We start from the raw sequence: 15561 nt of genomic DNA on the forward strand, positions 1-15561 counted from the left end.
CACATCCATACATGACTACTGGAAAAACCATAGCTTAAACTAGACAGACCTTTGTTGGCAAAGTAATGTCTCTGCTTTTGAATATGCTATCTAGGTTGGTCATAACTTTTCTTCCAAGAAGTAAGCGTCTTTTAACTTCATGGGTGCAGTACCATCTGCAGTGATCTTGGAGCCCAAAAAAATAAAGTCTGACACTGTTTCCACTGTTTCCCCATCTATTTCCCGTGAAGTGATGGGACTGGATGCCATGTTCTTAGTTTTCTGAATGTTGAGTTTTAAGACAACTTTTTCACTCTGCTCTTTCACTTTCCTCAAAAGGCTTTCTAGCTCTTCCTCGCTTTCTGCCACAAGAGTGGTGTCATCTGCATAACTGAGGTTATTGATATTTCTTCTGAAATCTTGATTCCAGCTTGTGCTTCATCCAGCCCAGCATTCTTCATGATGTACTCTGCTTGGAAGTTAAATAAGCAGGGTGACAATGTATAGCCTTGACATACTCCTTTTCCTATTTGGAACCAGTCTGTTGTTCCATGTCCACTTACAAGTGTTGCTTCCTGACCTGCATACAGATTTCTGAGGAGGCAGATCAGGTGGTCTGGTATTCCCATCTCTTGAAGAGTTTTCCACAGTTTACTGTGATCCACACAGTCAAAGGCTTCAGCGTAGTCAATAAAGCAGAAGAAAATGTTTTTCTGGAACTCTCTTGCTTTTTCAACGATCCAACATATGTTGGCAATTTGATCTCTGGTTCCTCTGCCTTTCCTAAATCCAGCTTGAACATCAGGATGTTCACAGTTCATGTACTGTTGAAGTACATTAGCTTACTAGCGTGTAAGATGAGTACAATTGTGTGCTAGTTTGAGGATTCTTTGGCATTGCCTTTCTTTAGGATTGAAATGAAAACTGATCTTTTCTAGTCCTGGGGCCACTGCTGAGTTTTCCATATTTGCTGACATATTGAGTATAGCACTTTCACAGGATCATCTTTTAGGATTTGAAATAGCTCAACTGGAATTCCATCACCTTCACTAGCTTTGTTTGTAGTGATGCTTCCTAAGGCCCACTTGACTTCACATTCCAGGATGTCTGGTTCTAGGTGAGTGATCACACCATCATGGTTATCTGGGTCATGAAGATCTTTTTTTGTATAGTTCTTCTGTGTATTCTTACCACCTCTTCTTAATATCTTCTGCTTCTGTTAGGTCCATACCATTTCTGTCCTTTATTGTGCCCATCTTTGTAGGAAATATTCCCTTGGTGTCTCTAATTTTCTTAAAGAGATGTCTAGTCTTTCCCATTCTATTGTTTTCCTTTATTTCTTTGCACTGATCACTGAGGAAGGCTTTCTTATCTCTCCATGTTATTCTTTGGAACTCTACATTCAAATGGGTATATCTTTCCTTTTCTCTTTTGCCTTTCACTTCTCTTCTTTTCACAGCTATTTGTGAGGCCTCCTCAGACAACCATTTTGCCTTTTTGCATTTCTTTTCCTTGGGGATGGTCTTGATCCCTGCCTCCTGTACAGTGTTACAAACATCTGTCCATATTTCTTCAGGCTCTCTACCAGATCTAATCCCTTGAATCTATTTCTCACTTCTACTATATAATCATACGGGATTTGATTTAGGTCATACCTGAATGGTCTAGTGGTTTTCCCTACTTTCTTCAATTTCAGTCTGAATTTGGCAATAAGGAGTTCATGATCTGAGCCACAGTCAGCTCCTGGTCTTGTTTTTGTTGACTATATAGAGCTTCTCCATCTTTGGCTGCAGAGAATATAATCAATCTGATTTCGGTGCTGACCATCTGGTGATGTCCATGTGTAGTCTTCTCTTGTGTTGTTGGAAGAGGGTGTTTGCTATGACCAGTGTGTTCTCTTGGCAAAACTCTATTAGCCTTTGCCCTGCTTCATTCTGTACTCCAAGGCCAAATTTGCCTGTTACTTCAGGTATTCTTGACTTCTTACTTTTGCATTCCAGTCCCCTATAATGAAAAGGACATCTTTTTTGGGTGTTAGTTCTAGAAGGTCTTGTAAGTCCTCATAGAACCATTCAAATTCAGCTTCTTCAGCGTTACTGGTCAGGGCATAGGCTTGGATTATGGTGATATTGAACGGTTTGCCTTGGAAACTAACAGAGATCATTCTGTCATTTTTGAGATTGCATCCAAGTACTGCATTTTGGACTCTGTTGACTATGATGGCTACTCTATTTCTTCTAAGGGATTCTTGCCCACAGTAGTAGATATAATGGTCATCTGAGTTAAATTCACCCATTCCAGTCCATTTTAGTTCACTGATTCCTAAAATATTGATGTTACTCTTGCCATCTCCTGTTTGACCACTTCCAATTTGCCTTGATTCATGGACCTAACATTCCAGGTGTCTATGAAATATTGCTCTTTACAGCATCAGACTTCACTTCCATCACCAGTCACATCCACAACTGGGTGTTGTTTTTGCTTTGGCTCTGTCTCTTCATTCTTTCTGGAGTTATTTCTCCAGTGATCTCCAGTAGCATATTGGGCACCTACCGACCTGGGGAGTTCATCTTTCAGTGTCCTATCATTTTGCCTTTTCATACTGTTCATGGGGTTCACAAGACAAGAATTCTGAAGTGGTTTGCCATTCCCTTCTCCAGTGAACCACATTTTGTCAGAACACTCCATCATAACCCATTTGTCTTGGGTGACCCTACACAGCATGATTCCTAGTTTCATTGAGTTAGACAAAGCTGTGGTCCATGTGATCAGATTGGTTAGTTTTCTGTGATTGTGGTTTTCAGTCTGTCTGCCTTCTGATGGAGAAGGAAAGAGGCTTATGGAAGCTTCCTGATGGGAGAGACTGGTTGAAGGGGAAATTTGTTGTTGTTCTGATGTGCAGGGCCATACTCAGTAAATCTTTAATCAAATTTTCTGTTGATGGATGGGACTGTTTTTCCTCCCTCTTATTTACCTGGGGCCAAACTATGGTGGAGGTAATGAAGATAATGGTGACCTCCTTCAAAAGGTCCCATGCAGGCACTGCTACACTCAGTGCCCCCAACCCTGCATCGGGCCACCACTGACCCACACCTCTGCTGGAGTCTCCTGGACACTCACGGGCAAGTCTGGGTCAGTCTCTTGTGGGGTCACTGCTCCTTTCTCCTGGGTCCTGGTGAGCACAAGGTTCTGTTTCTGCTCTCTAAGAGGCTTAGTAACTATCTAAAACATATTCACCATTTCTTCTTTTCCATTTTAATTGTTATCCATGTTTGATTTTATTTGAGAGGGAATACACTAATCTGAGGCTTCCAAGGTGGCTCAGTGGTAAAGAATCCACCTGACAACGCAAGAGACCCGGGTTCTATCCCTGAGTCAGGAAGATCCCCTGGAGTAGGAAATGGCAACCCATTCCAGTATTCTTTCCTGGAAAATTCCATGGACTGAGGAGCCTGGTGGGCTACAGTCCATGGGGTCACAAAGAGTCAGAACGACTTAGCGACTAAACAACATCTCTAATCTGCATTTGTCTGATCCCTACGGCTGACATTAGGCACCATATCTTTTTCTTCCTTACAGTGCTCTAGTTCAGTATCCAAATAAATTTTGAGTATAATTTGGACAAGTGCTTCAAAGGAACAGATCAGGATTTCCTGAGAGATCTTGAGGGGTTAAGGCTGGTTAGAAAGTTCTCCGAATAACAAAAGGGAAAAAAAGCTTACAAGTGGCCTGATTAAGGGAGGAGCTGAGCACGTTAGAAGAACACATAAAATGAGCAATGGATGGACAGACAAATGGATAGGTGGCTAGACACATAGACAATATGATGATGGTAAAAATAATAATAGCAGCTACTTCCTACCATGTACTGCTCTATGCCAGGTGCCGTGTGGATCACCGAAGGAGAACCATCTCTCACTAATGTCTGAGCCCTATGAACTAGGGGAGGGGGCTAAGGGAAAACCTGTAACAGGAGGCAGGCACCAAATCTTGCAAGTTCTTCTAGGCCATAAAGTGTGCAATGAAAATATTGAGGCATTTTAATCAGGGAAGGACCTGATCAGATCTATGTGAATTTTAATACCATTTTTACTGTGTAAGAGGAATGGGTTAGAGGAACCAAGGGAAAGTAGGGAGAGATGAGTTAGACTTTGCAACATTTCAGGAAAGAGATGGTAGTGACTTGGACTATGATAGTGACAGCCATTGTGGATAGAAGATGTGTTTGAGATTAAGAGATAGACTTAATATGACTTTGTGTGAGACAGGTGATGGGGTAGGAGAGTTTCAGATTTTTAACATAAGCAGGCAGGTTCATTCCAATAAGGCCACTGAAGGGGATCTTCTTAGAGGACATTATTTTGTAATTGGGATGCCTGTGATGTCTAAATGGAGATGTCCAGAAGGCAACTGAATGTGGATTTAGAGCTCAAAGGAGATGAAGATCAGACTGCTTGGCAGTATTTTTATAGACAGTCATGGAAGTGGAGATGTCCTAAAGAAAGAAAGAGTGAAGCAGGAGAACAGAAGGATTAAGACTAAGCCTCACGTGAAATTTAAGAAGAGGCAAAACAGATGGAGAAACATTACCTTGTTCTAGATCTTTAAGTTAAACCTCAAGTTTCCTGGTCTCTATAACTGGAAATTCCAATAGCACCATCCATGAATATTTACTGAGAGAATTAGATTTCATTAGATAGTGCACTAATAGTAATTGGCTTGTAAAATTCTTTCTCAAAAATAAAAAGCAATAAGTTTCCCCAATCCATTACTATTATACATTCTATTTACTGAAAAAAATAATGAAGTCATGTTAATTACAAATTTATTCACTTAAATCTTAAGTCAATTCAATGTACTATATTGATAAAGTATAGAAAAATCTAAAATCATGAAAGAATACAAACAAAATAAAAATGAACTCCAATTCACTATTCAGAGACAACAACTGTTAACAGTACCTTGATATATTTTATCTTGGTTTTCTGTTCGTGTGCTTTTACTATGAAATGCTAAACATGTTTGAAAACAAAATTGCATTATGCAATATGTATGAGTGTGTATACAGTTTGATTTTAACATTTTCTATGTACCATTGTATTGTGATTGTTTTCCTATGGTATTTGTAAAATATATATGTATATATTTTAGTGGCTATTGAGCATGCCCACTGGAGCATGTGGCATAATTTTTTTCTTGTATTTAAATTGTAAATAAATAATGTGATGACTGGCCTTGCATGTAAATCTCCGTTTGCACTCTGTTTACTTCAGATAAACACCCAGGAACAGTATTATTAGGTTACAGCTTACACCCCTCTCTAACTCCCTGGCTACACATTGTCATACAGTCTTCTAGAACGTGTGTAGCCATTTGGGCTCCTACGGAAGTGTCTACGGACTCTTCTACCCAGCATTGGACACTATCAGGAAAGTATTTGCAGTTGAATAATGTTTGTTGATGTTGAACACTTTTTCTCAGATATTTATTGACCAGTCTTCTGTCTTATGGAAAATGCTTTAATATTTTTTTGTCTATAGGAATATAAGGAATTGGTCTTTTGTACATGTAGCATGGGTGCTGGGCTCTGATATCCTATTCAAAATCCAACAATTTTGGAGAAGGAAATGTATTTAATTCTTGCTCTGTTAGATAATAACTTAAGTAATTAAGCCTTAACTTATGAAGATGATCTTAACTCCAATTTTTTGTCCTTAGGTAATTCAAGCCTTACAGTCGGTAGATAATACTTTTGGATTGTTAATGGAAGGCCTAAAGCAGAGAAACTTAGTCAATTGCGTCAATATAATCCTTTTGGCTGACCATGGTATGCTTTTTTAAAATCATTTTTTATCATTGATTCTATCTTATCCCTTCGGGGAGCACACAAATATAATAAGGAATTTTAGAGTCTGTATTTCTAGACCTAAAAGCTCTTAAATGCATTAAGAATGATAGGCTGTGATGACTAGAGGACCAAAATTTGTACTTTAAGTTTAATTATTCTAACAGTCATTCTGAAAAATTTATCCATACATTTCATTTTCTGTAAAAATGGAGTTAGAACTATCCAGGGATACAGTTGGGCTGTTATTCAATCACAAAAAGTGCCCTTTTTTCCAGTAAATGATTCTTTCATTTAGATTGCCTTCAATTGACTGTGTTGACTAACTTTACGATGTTCTGCGTATTTTTCTAAATCATGTGAATAGACTTCTCTAAAGTCCTAGCACTCCACATTTCTCTACTTGAGGTTAGCTCTTCATTTCAGTTAACTTGTATGTTTAAGGAAGTGAGATGCTGCCACGCCCTCTGCAACCTCATTTTTAAAGTACTCATTCATTCAACAGATATTTTTAAAGTGCTAACTCAATGCCGAGCAGTTTCCTCGATGTGGTGTGTGAGGAAGTACATAAAGGAGAGGTGGACCTTTTCTAGATGGGGTGGCCTAGAGGGACAAGAAGATGAAAAGGAGCATGTCTGTAGAACTTCTGTATATATCTTAGGACATCAAGATGATGTGAAACATAGTAATTAAAGAGTTTCTAATTGTTCTAAAGTTAAGGGAAATGTTTTAATACATATCTTGTTAAAAGAAATTATAAAACATAAAAATAATGAAGTAAATAAAAATAATACAAAGAAAAGTTTGGACTGAGTCTGAAAAATCTTCAAATAAAAAAAAAGAGTTAGCTACCAAATCTTTTTAGGAACATATGCTGCTCATATAAATTTAAATAAGACCCTTATGAAAAATAAATATTCTTTAAACTTTGTTCTCCTACTTATTTTACTGTTTTATAAAAATGCATGCTATCTTTGGGATTTGAAAGTATTTCATCTTGCCTTATGTACAAATCAAATTTTACAGATTAGCTCTCTATAGAGAACATTCTTTTTCAAAATTAACTGATCTACATTGAACAGATGATCTGTTTATAATTCTTATCCATTCTTTCTTATAAACCTGATTCTTCTCTTCTACTAACAAGACTTTCAAAGCCTGCCATTTAGAATGAAGTAATTGGGTAAACTGTAAAGCTTCTCAAAAACTTGGTTTGATATATGTAACATAAAATATCTGCTGTTTGACCTGATCAGAGACAACCAATTGTTACCATCTTATACATTCAGTGAACATTTTTTTTTTTAAATTCAGGAATGGATCAGACCTATTGTGACAAACTGGAATATATGACTGATTATTTTTCCAGTATAAACTTCTACATGTTTGAAGGACCTGCCCCCCGCATCAGGACTCGTAACATACCTGATGATTTTTTTACCTGTGAGTATGAAGATGCCCAAATAGAAAAATAATGGTAAAACTAAAAGCAAATAATATAGGCCCCTAATTCTGAGAATTCAGGCATTACCAGGCCCCCTCTTCTGACTTCTTGGGAAGACTACACAGAAGTAAATAAGAAATTAACATGTTTAAGTACTCTCTGTTGATAAAGTCTATGGTAATATCTAACATTGTTAGGTTAAAATATATTCCACTCCATTCTTAAATACTAAAATAATTCTTTGCTTAAAATACTTTTTATTTAATTGTACCAGATCATAGTCATTAATAAGCTATGTCAATTCACCTGAATTATTTAAATTTTATAGTTGTGAAGTTTCAATTGTAATATGACTTGTTTTTCTTTTCAAACAGTTAATTCTGAAGAAATTGTTAGGAACCTCAGTGTAAGTATACTGTCTCCTAATACATATATCTAGATTAATATAATGTCTTTAACCTGGGTTTCAAGAAAATTGTATTCTGTATTATCCAGTCCAAACCATTTATAATTTATTTCTTAAACCTCAGTCAGCAATTTTTTTATATTCCTGTCAGTTGCTTTTATTTTAGCTGTTTTCATTTTGAAATTGACACCACTATAGGAAATTTGTTTTGGTACCAATTTCACTGACTTCTAAATTGAGCGGGCTAATGTTTCATTCAAAGAATCTAGGCTAGTGAGTTTTGGGCAACATCATTTTTCACATTTTTGTATGATTTAATATCAAGAAATAGCAAATCATGGATTTTATAGATCTTTTTATAGAGTTAAGAGCAGTCATTTCTTTAAGTATAATTGAAACTGCTTTTAATTGGCTCTTGCATCTCAGGTTGTAAAAGCAGGGCAAATCTAGACAGCTCAAAGCAATTGGGATTTTTCAAGGTGAAGTTCACCACTTCTGGAGACTGTGTAGTGGTTTTAATAATTCTGTGTTTAAAGTATATTTGCAAATATATATCTATTTATATGGATTCATAGGTTAACCATTGCTTAGGGTGGGGCTAGATTTATTTACATATAGGTAATATGCAATTATAGTAAAAGCAGAATAAAATGTGAGTGACTGAAGATACAGAAACACTAGGGAAAGAATAGTTACTATAACCTGGGACACACTGCAAATTTGAAGTATGAATGACTGCTTAAGCAGAAATGCCTTCATGTTAATCACTTCTTTTTTCTCTTACACCTAATATCCTGATCTTGAATAAGCATGAGGGGTCATCTTATCCCTGCTAGTGAGGGTTTACATGTAGTGTACCCATGCTGATGGAGGGGCGGTGTAGTGAATTTTTAATATACAGATTCTAAATCCACATGTTGTTTTCCCTTAAGAAGTCCTGTTGGTGAGTTGAGGAAGGGCAAATGCTTAATAATCCCAGAGGTGCAAAGGGATTTGATAACACAGGCTTTGGAAATCCATTACATTTGTGCAGAGTTTGCCCATTTTATAGATGTCAGGAAGAAATAATTTACCTCTTTTTCAGTGCCGAAAACCTGATCAGCATTTCAAGCCCTATTTGAGTCCTGATTTGCCAAAACGCCTACATTTTGCCAAACATGTCAGAATTGACAAAGTCAATCTTTTGGTGGATCGACAGTGGCTAGCTGTGAGGTTTGTGTGTCTAATGTTTCTCGTAATACTTGTAACAATCATCTTTCATAATAAATTTTCCTTGACCTTATCCTGTTATTATGATCACATGAATCTTCCTGAGCATGACAATTTCTTGATCTTTTATATGTTATCTAGCACTTCTGTATATGAAATGACTGTTACTAGGTTGCCAGCCTTAGCATTCACAATGTAGATAAGAATGAGGAAGAAGGCTGACTGTATCAATTGTTACAGAGATTATTGGTACCAGCACGTTCTCAGTCTCCACTCTGGTCTCCGTTAGGTGGCAGACAGGATATAAAAATGATTTTAGTTGTCTCACAGGCTGGTAATGAGTAACTGATTAGATGGCTCTCTAAGATCTTTGTCATCTTTGTGGTTTCTCTGAAAGAGCATGCTTATGTCTGTAAGGCCAAGCTAACCAATTAGTTATAACTTTTTTTTTCTAGTTACAATTGTGATTCACATTGATCATTGAGCATCTGGAAAATATGTCTGTTTTCAGAAAATATAATCCATAATTCCATCCCCAAATAACAAATTAATTAATTGATTCGGCAAAATTTTATCTGTGCTTTCTCTGTGTGTAGCAAACCTTGTTCTAGGCTTTTGGGATACAGAGATAATTCCTGCCCTCCTCGTCAAGTGGAGAAGTCTGATAATAAGCCAGTACACAAATAAATACACCCTATCTGGTAGTTTACATTCCCTTTTACATTCCCTATCTCACAGTCCCTATATTTTTTGTATTTCATTACAGTATTTTTTCCATATGTGTAAGTGGATATAAGTGGAATCAGATTCATATTATGTTTTCTGGCCTATCTTATTTGTATGTTACATAATACAGAGGAAAATAAAGGCACAGTAGCTGAAAGATATGTTTAATAAAGGAAGAGGAGATGAAGGAAGAGAAGAAGTTGGGCACTAATATAAATGTGTACAGAATGAGGAACTGAAGATGTACTAGAGTCTATTTTCTGAGGTAACAGAAAGCCAAGCAGAGCACCACTCGGCCAGAGAGAGTGCAGTTTAACATAGTGCCACTAGGTGGCACTAGCCTTTCTTCTTGAAGTTTGAGCTCCTTCAGCTCAGTGGGCTGTCCTGTGCCTTAGGACAGCATTCTCTAAAAAAAAAAGGATTAAAATATATGAACATGATTAAGCTTTACTTCTGTTAGATTATAAGTTTTTAGTAGTGTGTGTTTGTAATATATAAATGTGAGTTCTCCAAATATTTACTGTTAAGGATATGAGATCAAATGGTATAAGGAGATGAATTAGGAGACTAATAGTACAACATGAGAAAGTGCCCATGGGTTTGACAGCATGGACTATGGGCTCTGGAAGGAGAGCCCAGCCACAGTAATACCTCTGGGTTTCAGTCTTTATTCAGTTCAGTTCAGTTCAGTCGCTCAGTCGTGTCCGACTCTTTACGACCCCATGAATTGCAGCACGCCAGGCCTCCCCGTCCATCACCATCTCCCGGAGTTCACTCAGACTCACGTCCATCGAGTCCGTGATGCCATCCAGCCATCTCATCCTCTGTTGTCCCATTCTCCTCCTGACCCCAATCCCTCCCAGCATCAGAGTCTTTTCCAATAAGTCAACTCTTCTCATGAGGTGTCCAAAGTACTGGAGTTTCAGCTTTAGCATCATTCCTTCCAAAGAAATCCCTGGGTTGATCTCCTTCAGAATGGACTGGTTGGATCTCCTTGCAGTCCAAGGGACTCTCAAGAGTCTTCTCCAACACCACAGGTCAAAAGCATCAATTTTTCGGTGCTCAGCCTTCTTCACAGTCCAACTCTCACATCCATACATGACCACAGGAAAAACCATAGCCTTGACTAGATGGACCTTAGTCGGCAAAGTAATGTCTCTGCTTTTGATAATTCTGTCTAGGTTGGTCATAACTTTTCTTGCAAGAACACTGGAGTGGGTTGTCATTTCCTTCTCGAGCAGTGAGATGTAAACAGAGCAGCAGCCCCAAAGTTCAAGTTGTGAGAACTTGGGCATAATATTTCAAGGCTTCATTTTCTCAGCTGCAACATATCATGAGCCTGGTTTTACTATTCTCTTGCTATGTGAACACAAAGTAAACTAACTTACATCAGAGGAATTGTTGACCACAGCCCTAACCAGAGCAACAGGAAAGTCTCACCTGATTAGATCTTGGGGTTATTCTATCTCCAGCTCTTAACACATGAAGCTCAGGCTACCTGTTTTCTAAGTTAAAATACGTCATCTTTAGTTATAATGTTCAATATTTGATAAGTAGATTAGATTCCATTGTTGAAAATTACAGCAAATTTCATCATTTAATATAATCTATTTTCCTCCTTCTCCTCCTTGTCTTGCCCTTTTAAAAATGTGTTAGATTTTACTAGTTTGGAGGAACCCAGTTATTTGAAACTAGTTGAAGTAATGTTAAAGTTCCCTTTTAGATAACATGAATAATAGCTTTTTATTTGATGAATGGAAACTGACAAATCATAAGTAAGTCCAGGCACCTTTCTCACAGTGGAGATAGACACAGACCCACTGAGGATAGTCACCCAGGCAGAGAGGATGGCAACAATTCTAATCAGGTGTAGCAACTGTTGCAATGGGATCAAGGACAAGGCACAAGGAAACAAAAAGAGTGATTTCACACTGTGGGTGCAAATGCCAGAGAATGTCAGAGAACACTCTCTGGAGGGCCTGACTTCTGCTCTAGGTTTTAAAGACTCAGGATGGGTTAGGCTACATGCTGTGACAAGGCAGGTCTGCCCAGGCAGTTGTCATTCTGAGCATTGTACAGAGACACTCAGCCCAGAAGATGAGTGAGAGAGGAAATCTAACCCTTGCTCAGCTCAACAAGCCTTGACAAGCTGTGTTACAGGAGGAGATGGACCTACTTTCCTTGCTGGAAGGCACTCATCTGCTTGCCAAGCCTTGGGCACTGGCAGCTTGTAACTTCTCAGAGGTGCTTCTTTCTCTGATTGCTCAGCTCAGAGCAGTGGAGTACTTTATTTTATTTTTTTTTTAAGCCAGTAGGAACTCTGGGGCAAAGGAAGGTGGAAAGATAGTGTCAGGTTTCCAGGCAGAAGGATCAGACTCCATCAGCTGAAAGTAGATCCATATTGCTAGAGCGCCTAGTGAGTAAAGCTGACCTCTGCACAAAGGACCTTATTTGTCACAACTAAGGAATGTGACTTCGTAAAGAAAGTAGGAGAGCACTCAGAGATAGAAGGTGGCTCAAGGTGAAAAGGTTGGGATTTGCATTTCAGAGCGCTCACTCCAGCTGCCCTAAGGAAGAGGATGGTCAAGTGAGTAGCACGGAGGCCAGTTAGAAAAGTGAAAAAGTGTTAGTAGCTTTGTCGTGTCTGACTCTTTTCGACCTCATGGACTGTGGCCCACCAGGCTCCTCTGTCCATGGAATTCTCCAGGCAAGAAAACTGGAATGGGTAGCCATTCCCTCCTCCAGAGGATCTTCCTGACCCAGAGACCCTACCAAAGTCTTTCGCATTGCAGGCAAATGCTTTACTACCTGAGCCAGCACACGTCATAACCCATTCTTTAGCATGATGACGGCCCCAAGGGAACCTTGGAGCCATGGGGGGTGGTAAAACTAGTCAGTTAGCACACTACTGGGCAAAAATGTACGGTGAACTCATGACTTAGATTTTCCAGGAAGTTACTGGCTCATTTTATTCTGTCTCACATTTGTACTCATTAAAACACGTGTTTCCATTTCCAGGAGGGATATATAGTGTTAAATACATTCGAGGATGTGTGTGTATGTGTGTGTTACATGGAAGATTCTGCAGTTCAGAGTCAGGATAACCAGTTAAGGTCAGATCCATCATAGCACAGAGCAGTGAGAGTAGAAGAGAAAAGCGAAGGAAAAGTAACAGATATGGCAGAGAAAGATAGGACTTGGTAACTAACTGGGTATCAGGAGAGGTCTTGCTCATCGCCCATCTTTGTCGTTATCCAGTTGTGGCAGAGAAATGGGGCCTTGATTTTGACTTTATTAATTAAACACAGAGAAGAGAAAAGAGAATTTGCTCCAAGAGATTTTAGATAGTACTTGGAATTTGAGCTAAATTTTGAAAGATAAAATCATTTCATCTTTTCCAAGTGCCAGCTTCCGTTTTTCCATATATAATTTCCAGAGCCAAATTAGTGTTTGGAACACTTGAACATGAATAATTAGAAGAACAAATTTCTAAAGTTTTCATTTGGAAAACCATAGAAAATAGAGTTTTTCAAACACTATTTTTGTCTTTTGCTTCCAAATGCAGTTTTGTAATACTAATGTTTTTCTAATGGAGCTGGATTAGGAGCTGAAACTATAAAAACAAACAAAAACTAGATTTTTTTTTCTGAAAACTGAAAAATACATAAAGGATCGATTTTAGAAAATTTTATCAATGACTTGGTTCAAAAGACCTTTTCTTTCTTTCATTAATGAATACTCTAACTTTCCACACAGAAGTTAAAACTGAATTCACCTCAAATAGTTCCAATAATCTTAGGAAAACCAAATATCTATTCAATAAGGATAAAAACATTTTTTAAAACAAGTTTTACCTTCTACCAACAATTTTATTAGAATTAAGATGACATGAGCTGGCACCTTACAGTAATGAGCTTAAATCCCATTTAAAATAGGACTTCTCTTATTTTCTCCATCCTGGGTAGTATTTAGTTTCTCCTTTCTTCCCTCATTTGGGTAGAGTTGAGTGTGACCTGGTCACTGTTGAGATTTATTTTTATTTTTTATTTAAGATGAGTGAGAATCAGTTATGAATTTTTAAAAAGTTGAGTATTTTTAAGACACTAAATTAAAGCCTGTTCTTAAGGCTACAGTGTAAATAACCAAAACACTGTGTATGTGAGTGTGTGTGTGTATTTGCCCATGGGGTAGGGAGAAGCAAATGAGAGAAGTCTTGTAAGGCCCAAGTTTGGATATAGTCGACATTTTCCCTTGGGGGCCTACTTTGAGGGCTTCGCAGGTGGCGCTAGTAGTAAAGAACCCACCTGCCAGTGCAGGAGACATAATGAGGCCGGGGTTCAACCCCTGGGTCAGGAAGATCCCCTGGAGGAGGGCACGGCAACCCTCACCAGGATTCTTGCCTGGAGAAGCTCATGGAGAGAGGAGCTACAGTCAGGCTACAGTCCATAAGGTCGCTGAGTCAGACATGACTAAAGCAACTCAACATGCGCACTTAATTTGAACCAGTATAAAACTGTCGTTCAGTCGCTAAGTCATGTCTCTTTGCAACCCCTTGGACTGCAGCTCAACAGGCTTCCTTGTCCCTTGCTATCTCCCAGAGTTTACCCAAGTTCATGTCCGTTAAATTAGTGATGCCATTCATCTCATCCTTTACTGCTTTAAATAATTTTGGTTCATTTATCACTATTTAGTTTTCAAGTATGAAAACTGTATATAAAATAGCTAATATTGCTCAATTCAAAGATTAAAATGTGAAAATGTAAGCAAAATACAAATAAATTGATTTTTAAAAGTCTTTCAAGTAATAGAACAACCTCCTATGGAAGAAAATCCCAAAAGTTAAATATAAACTCTGAATTTAAAGAATATACTGGCTTTTCCTGCTCAAATGTTATAATTAACTTACCCTGAGTTTTCTCTGTCCATATTATCATATTATTTCCCTAGACATACCAGCCATAAAATAGGAATTTATATTTTCCCCAGTTCCAAAGATATATTTTTAAAGTACTGAAATGCTTAAAGAAATATATTAATGAAATTAATCTTAATCACACAGACATGGCTGTGTAAACATTCAAGTAAGCCTGAAGACAATTTTTTAAAAAATATGTGACTTTGTTTATCTTTCTCTTAATGTTTAAGAGTCAAACATTTTTGAATTCTATTTATAGATGCTGGAATTCTCCTTCCTTCTCTCCTACCATTCTCTTTGTTCTTCTGTGGCTGTGAATTTGAGCATGAAAATAAATATATTTATGCTATTGTTGACAGAAAATTTTACTTATATAAAAGCAGAAACCACATCAAAACCTAGAAAGCTCAGTTTGCAATAAGGTCTCATATCAAAATAGACTGATCACAGTGTAATAATATTTTTTTTATAGGAATAGAGACTATTCGTACTGTGGAGGAGGCAACCATGGTTATGACAATGAGTTTAAGAGCATGGAGGTAACAACTTATTGCCTTTTTTAAAGCAAATATTTATTGAGCACCTACTTTGTGGCAGACAATGTTCAGGACTCTTGAATACATTTGTGAACAACACAGATAAAGACCTCTGCCCTCGTGAAGTTTTCATTCTAACAGGTGTATATAGAGAATTGGCATAACAAAGCAATATGCTTTGCTGATTATCTTGGGAAGGTATATATGTGTATATTTGTATTCCTGTCACCTGAAAATAATTGCTTACCCATGTTTGATTCTGTTCTTCTAGTTATTTATATTCTAAAACAATTAGATCTGTTAGACATAATGTAATTAAGTTACCTTTAATTAGAGCAGGAAATGGCAACCCACTCCCATATTCTTGCCTGGAGAATCCCATGGACAGAAGAGCCTGGCAGGCTACAATCCACAGGGTCGCAAAGAGATGGACATGACTGAGTGACTAACACACAAAATCAGCTAAACATAAATAAAAATGTTTAGGTCTCTTTATCCTAA

General features: G+C 37.7%; 1 protein-coding gene across 1 annotated transcript in view; it reads left to right on the forward strand.

Annotated features, from left to right (window-relative positions):
* Positions 1-15561, forward strand: part of ENPP3 (ectonucleotide pyrophosphatase/phosphodiesterase 3) — an 82657-nt gene that overhangs the window by 42406 nt on the left and 24690 nt on the right. The window contains exons 12-16 of the mRNA XM_052645924.1: positions 5698-5806; positions 7139-7267; positions 7643-7674; positions 8759-8886; positions 14997-15063. Coding sequence (XP_052501884.1) covers positions 5698-5806; positions 7139-7267; positions 7643-7674; positions 8759-8886; positions 14997-15063 — 465 coding nt within the window. The remainder of the gene's footprint in view (positions 1-5697; positions 5807-7138; positions 7268-7642; positions 7675-8758; positions 8887-14996; positions 15064-15561) is intronic.

Source organism: Budorcas taxicolor, chromosome 9 (assembly GCF_023091745.1).
Source record: "Budorcas taxicolor isolate Tak-1 chromosome 9, Takin1.1, whole genome shotgun sequence".
Lineage (NCBI taxonomy): Eukaryota > Metazoa > Chordata > Mammalia > Artiodactyla > Bovidae > Budorcas > Budorcas taxicolor.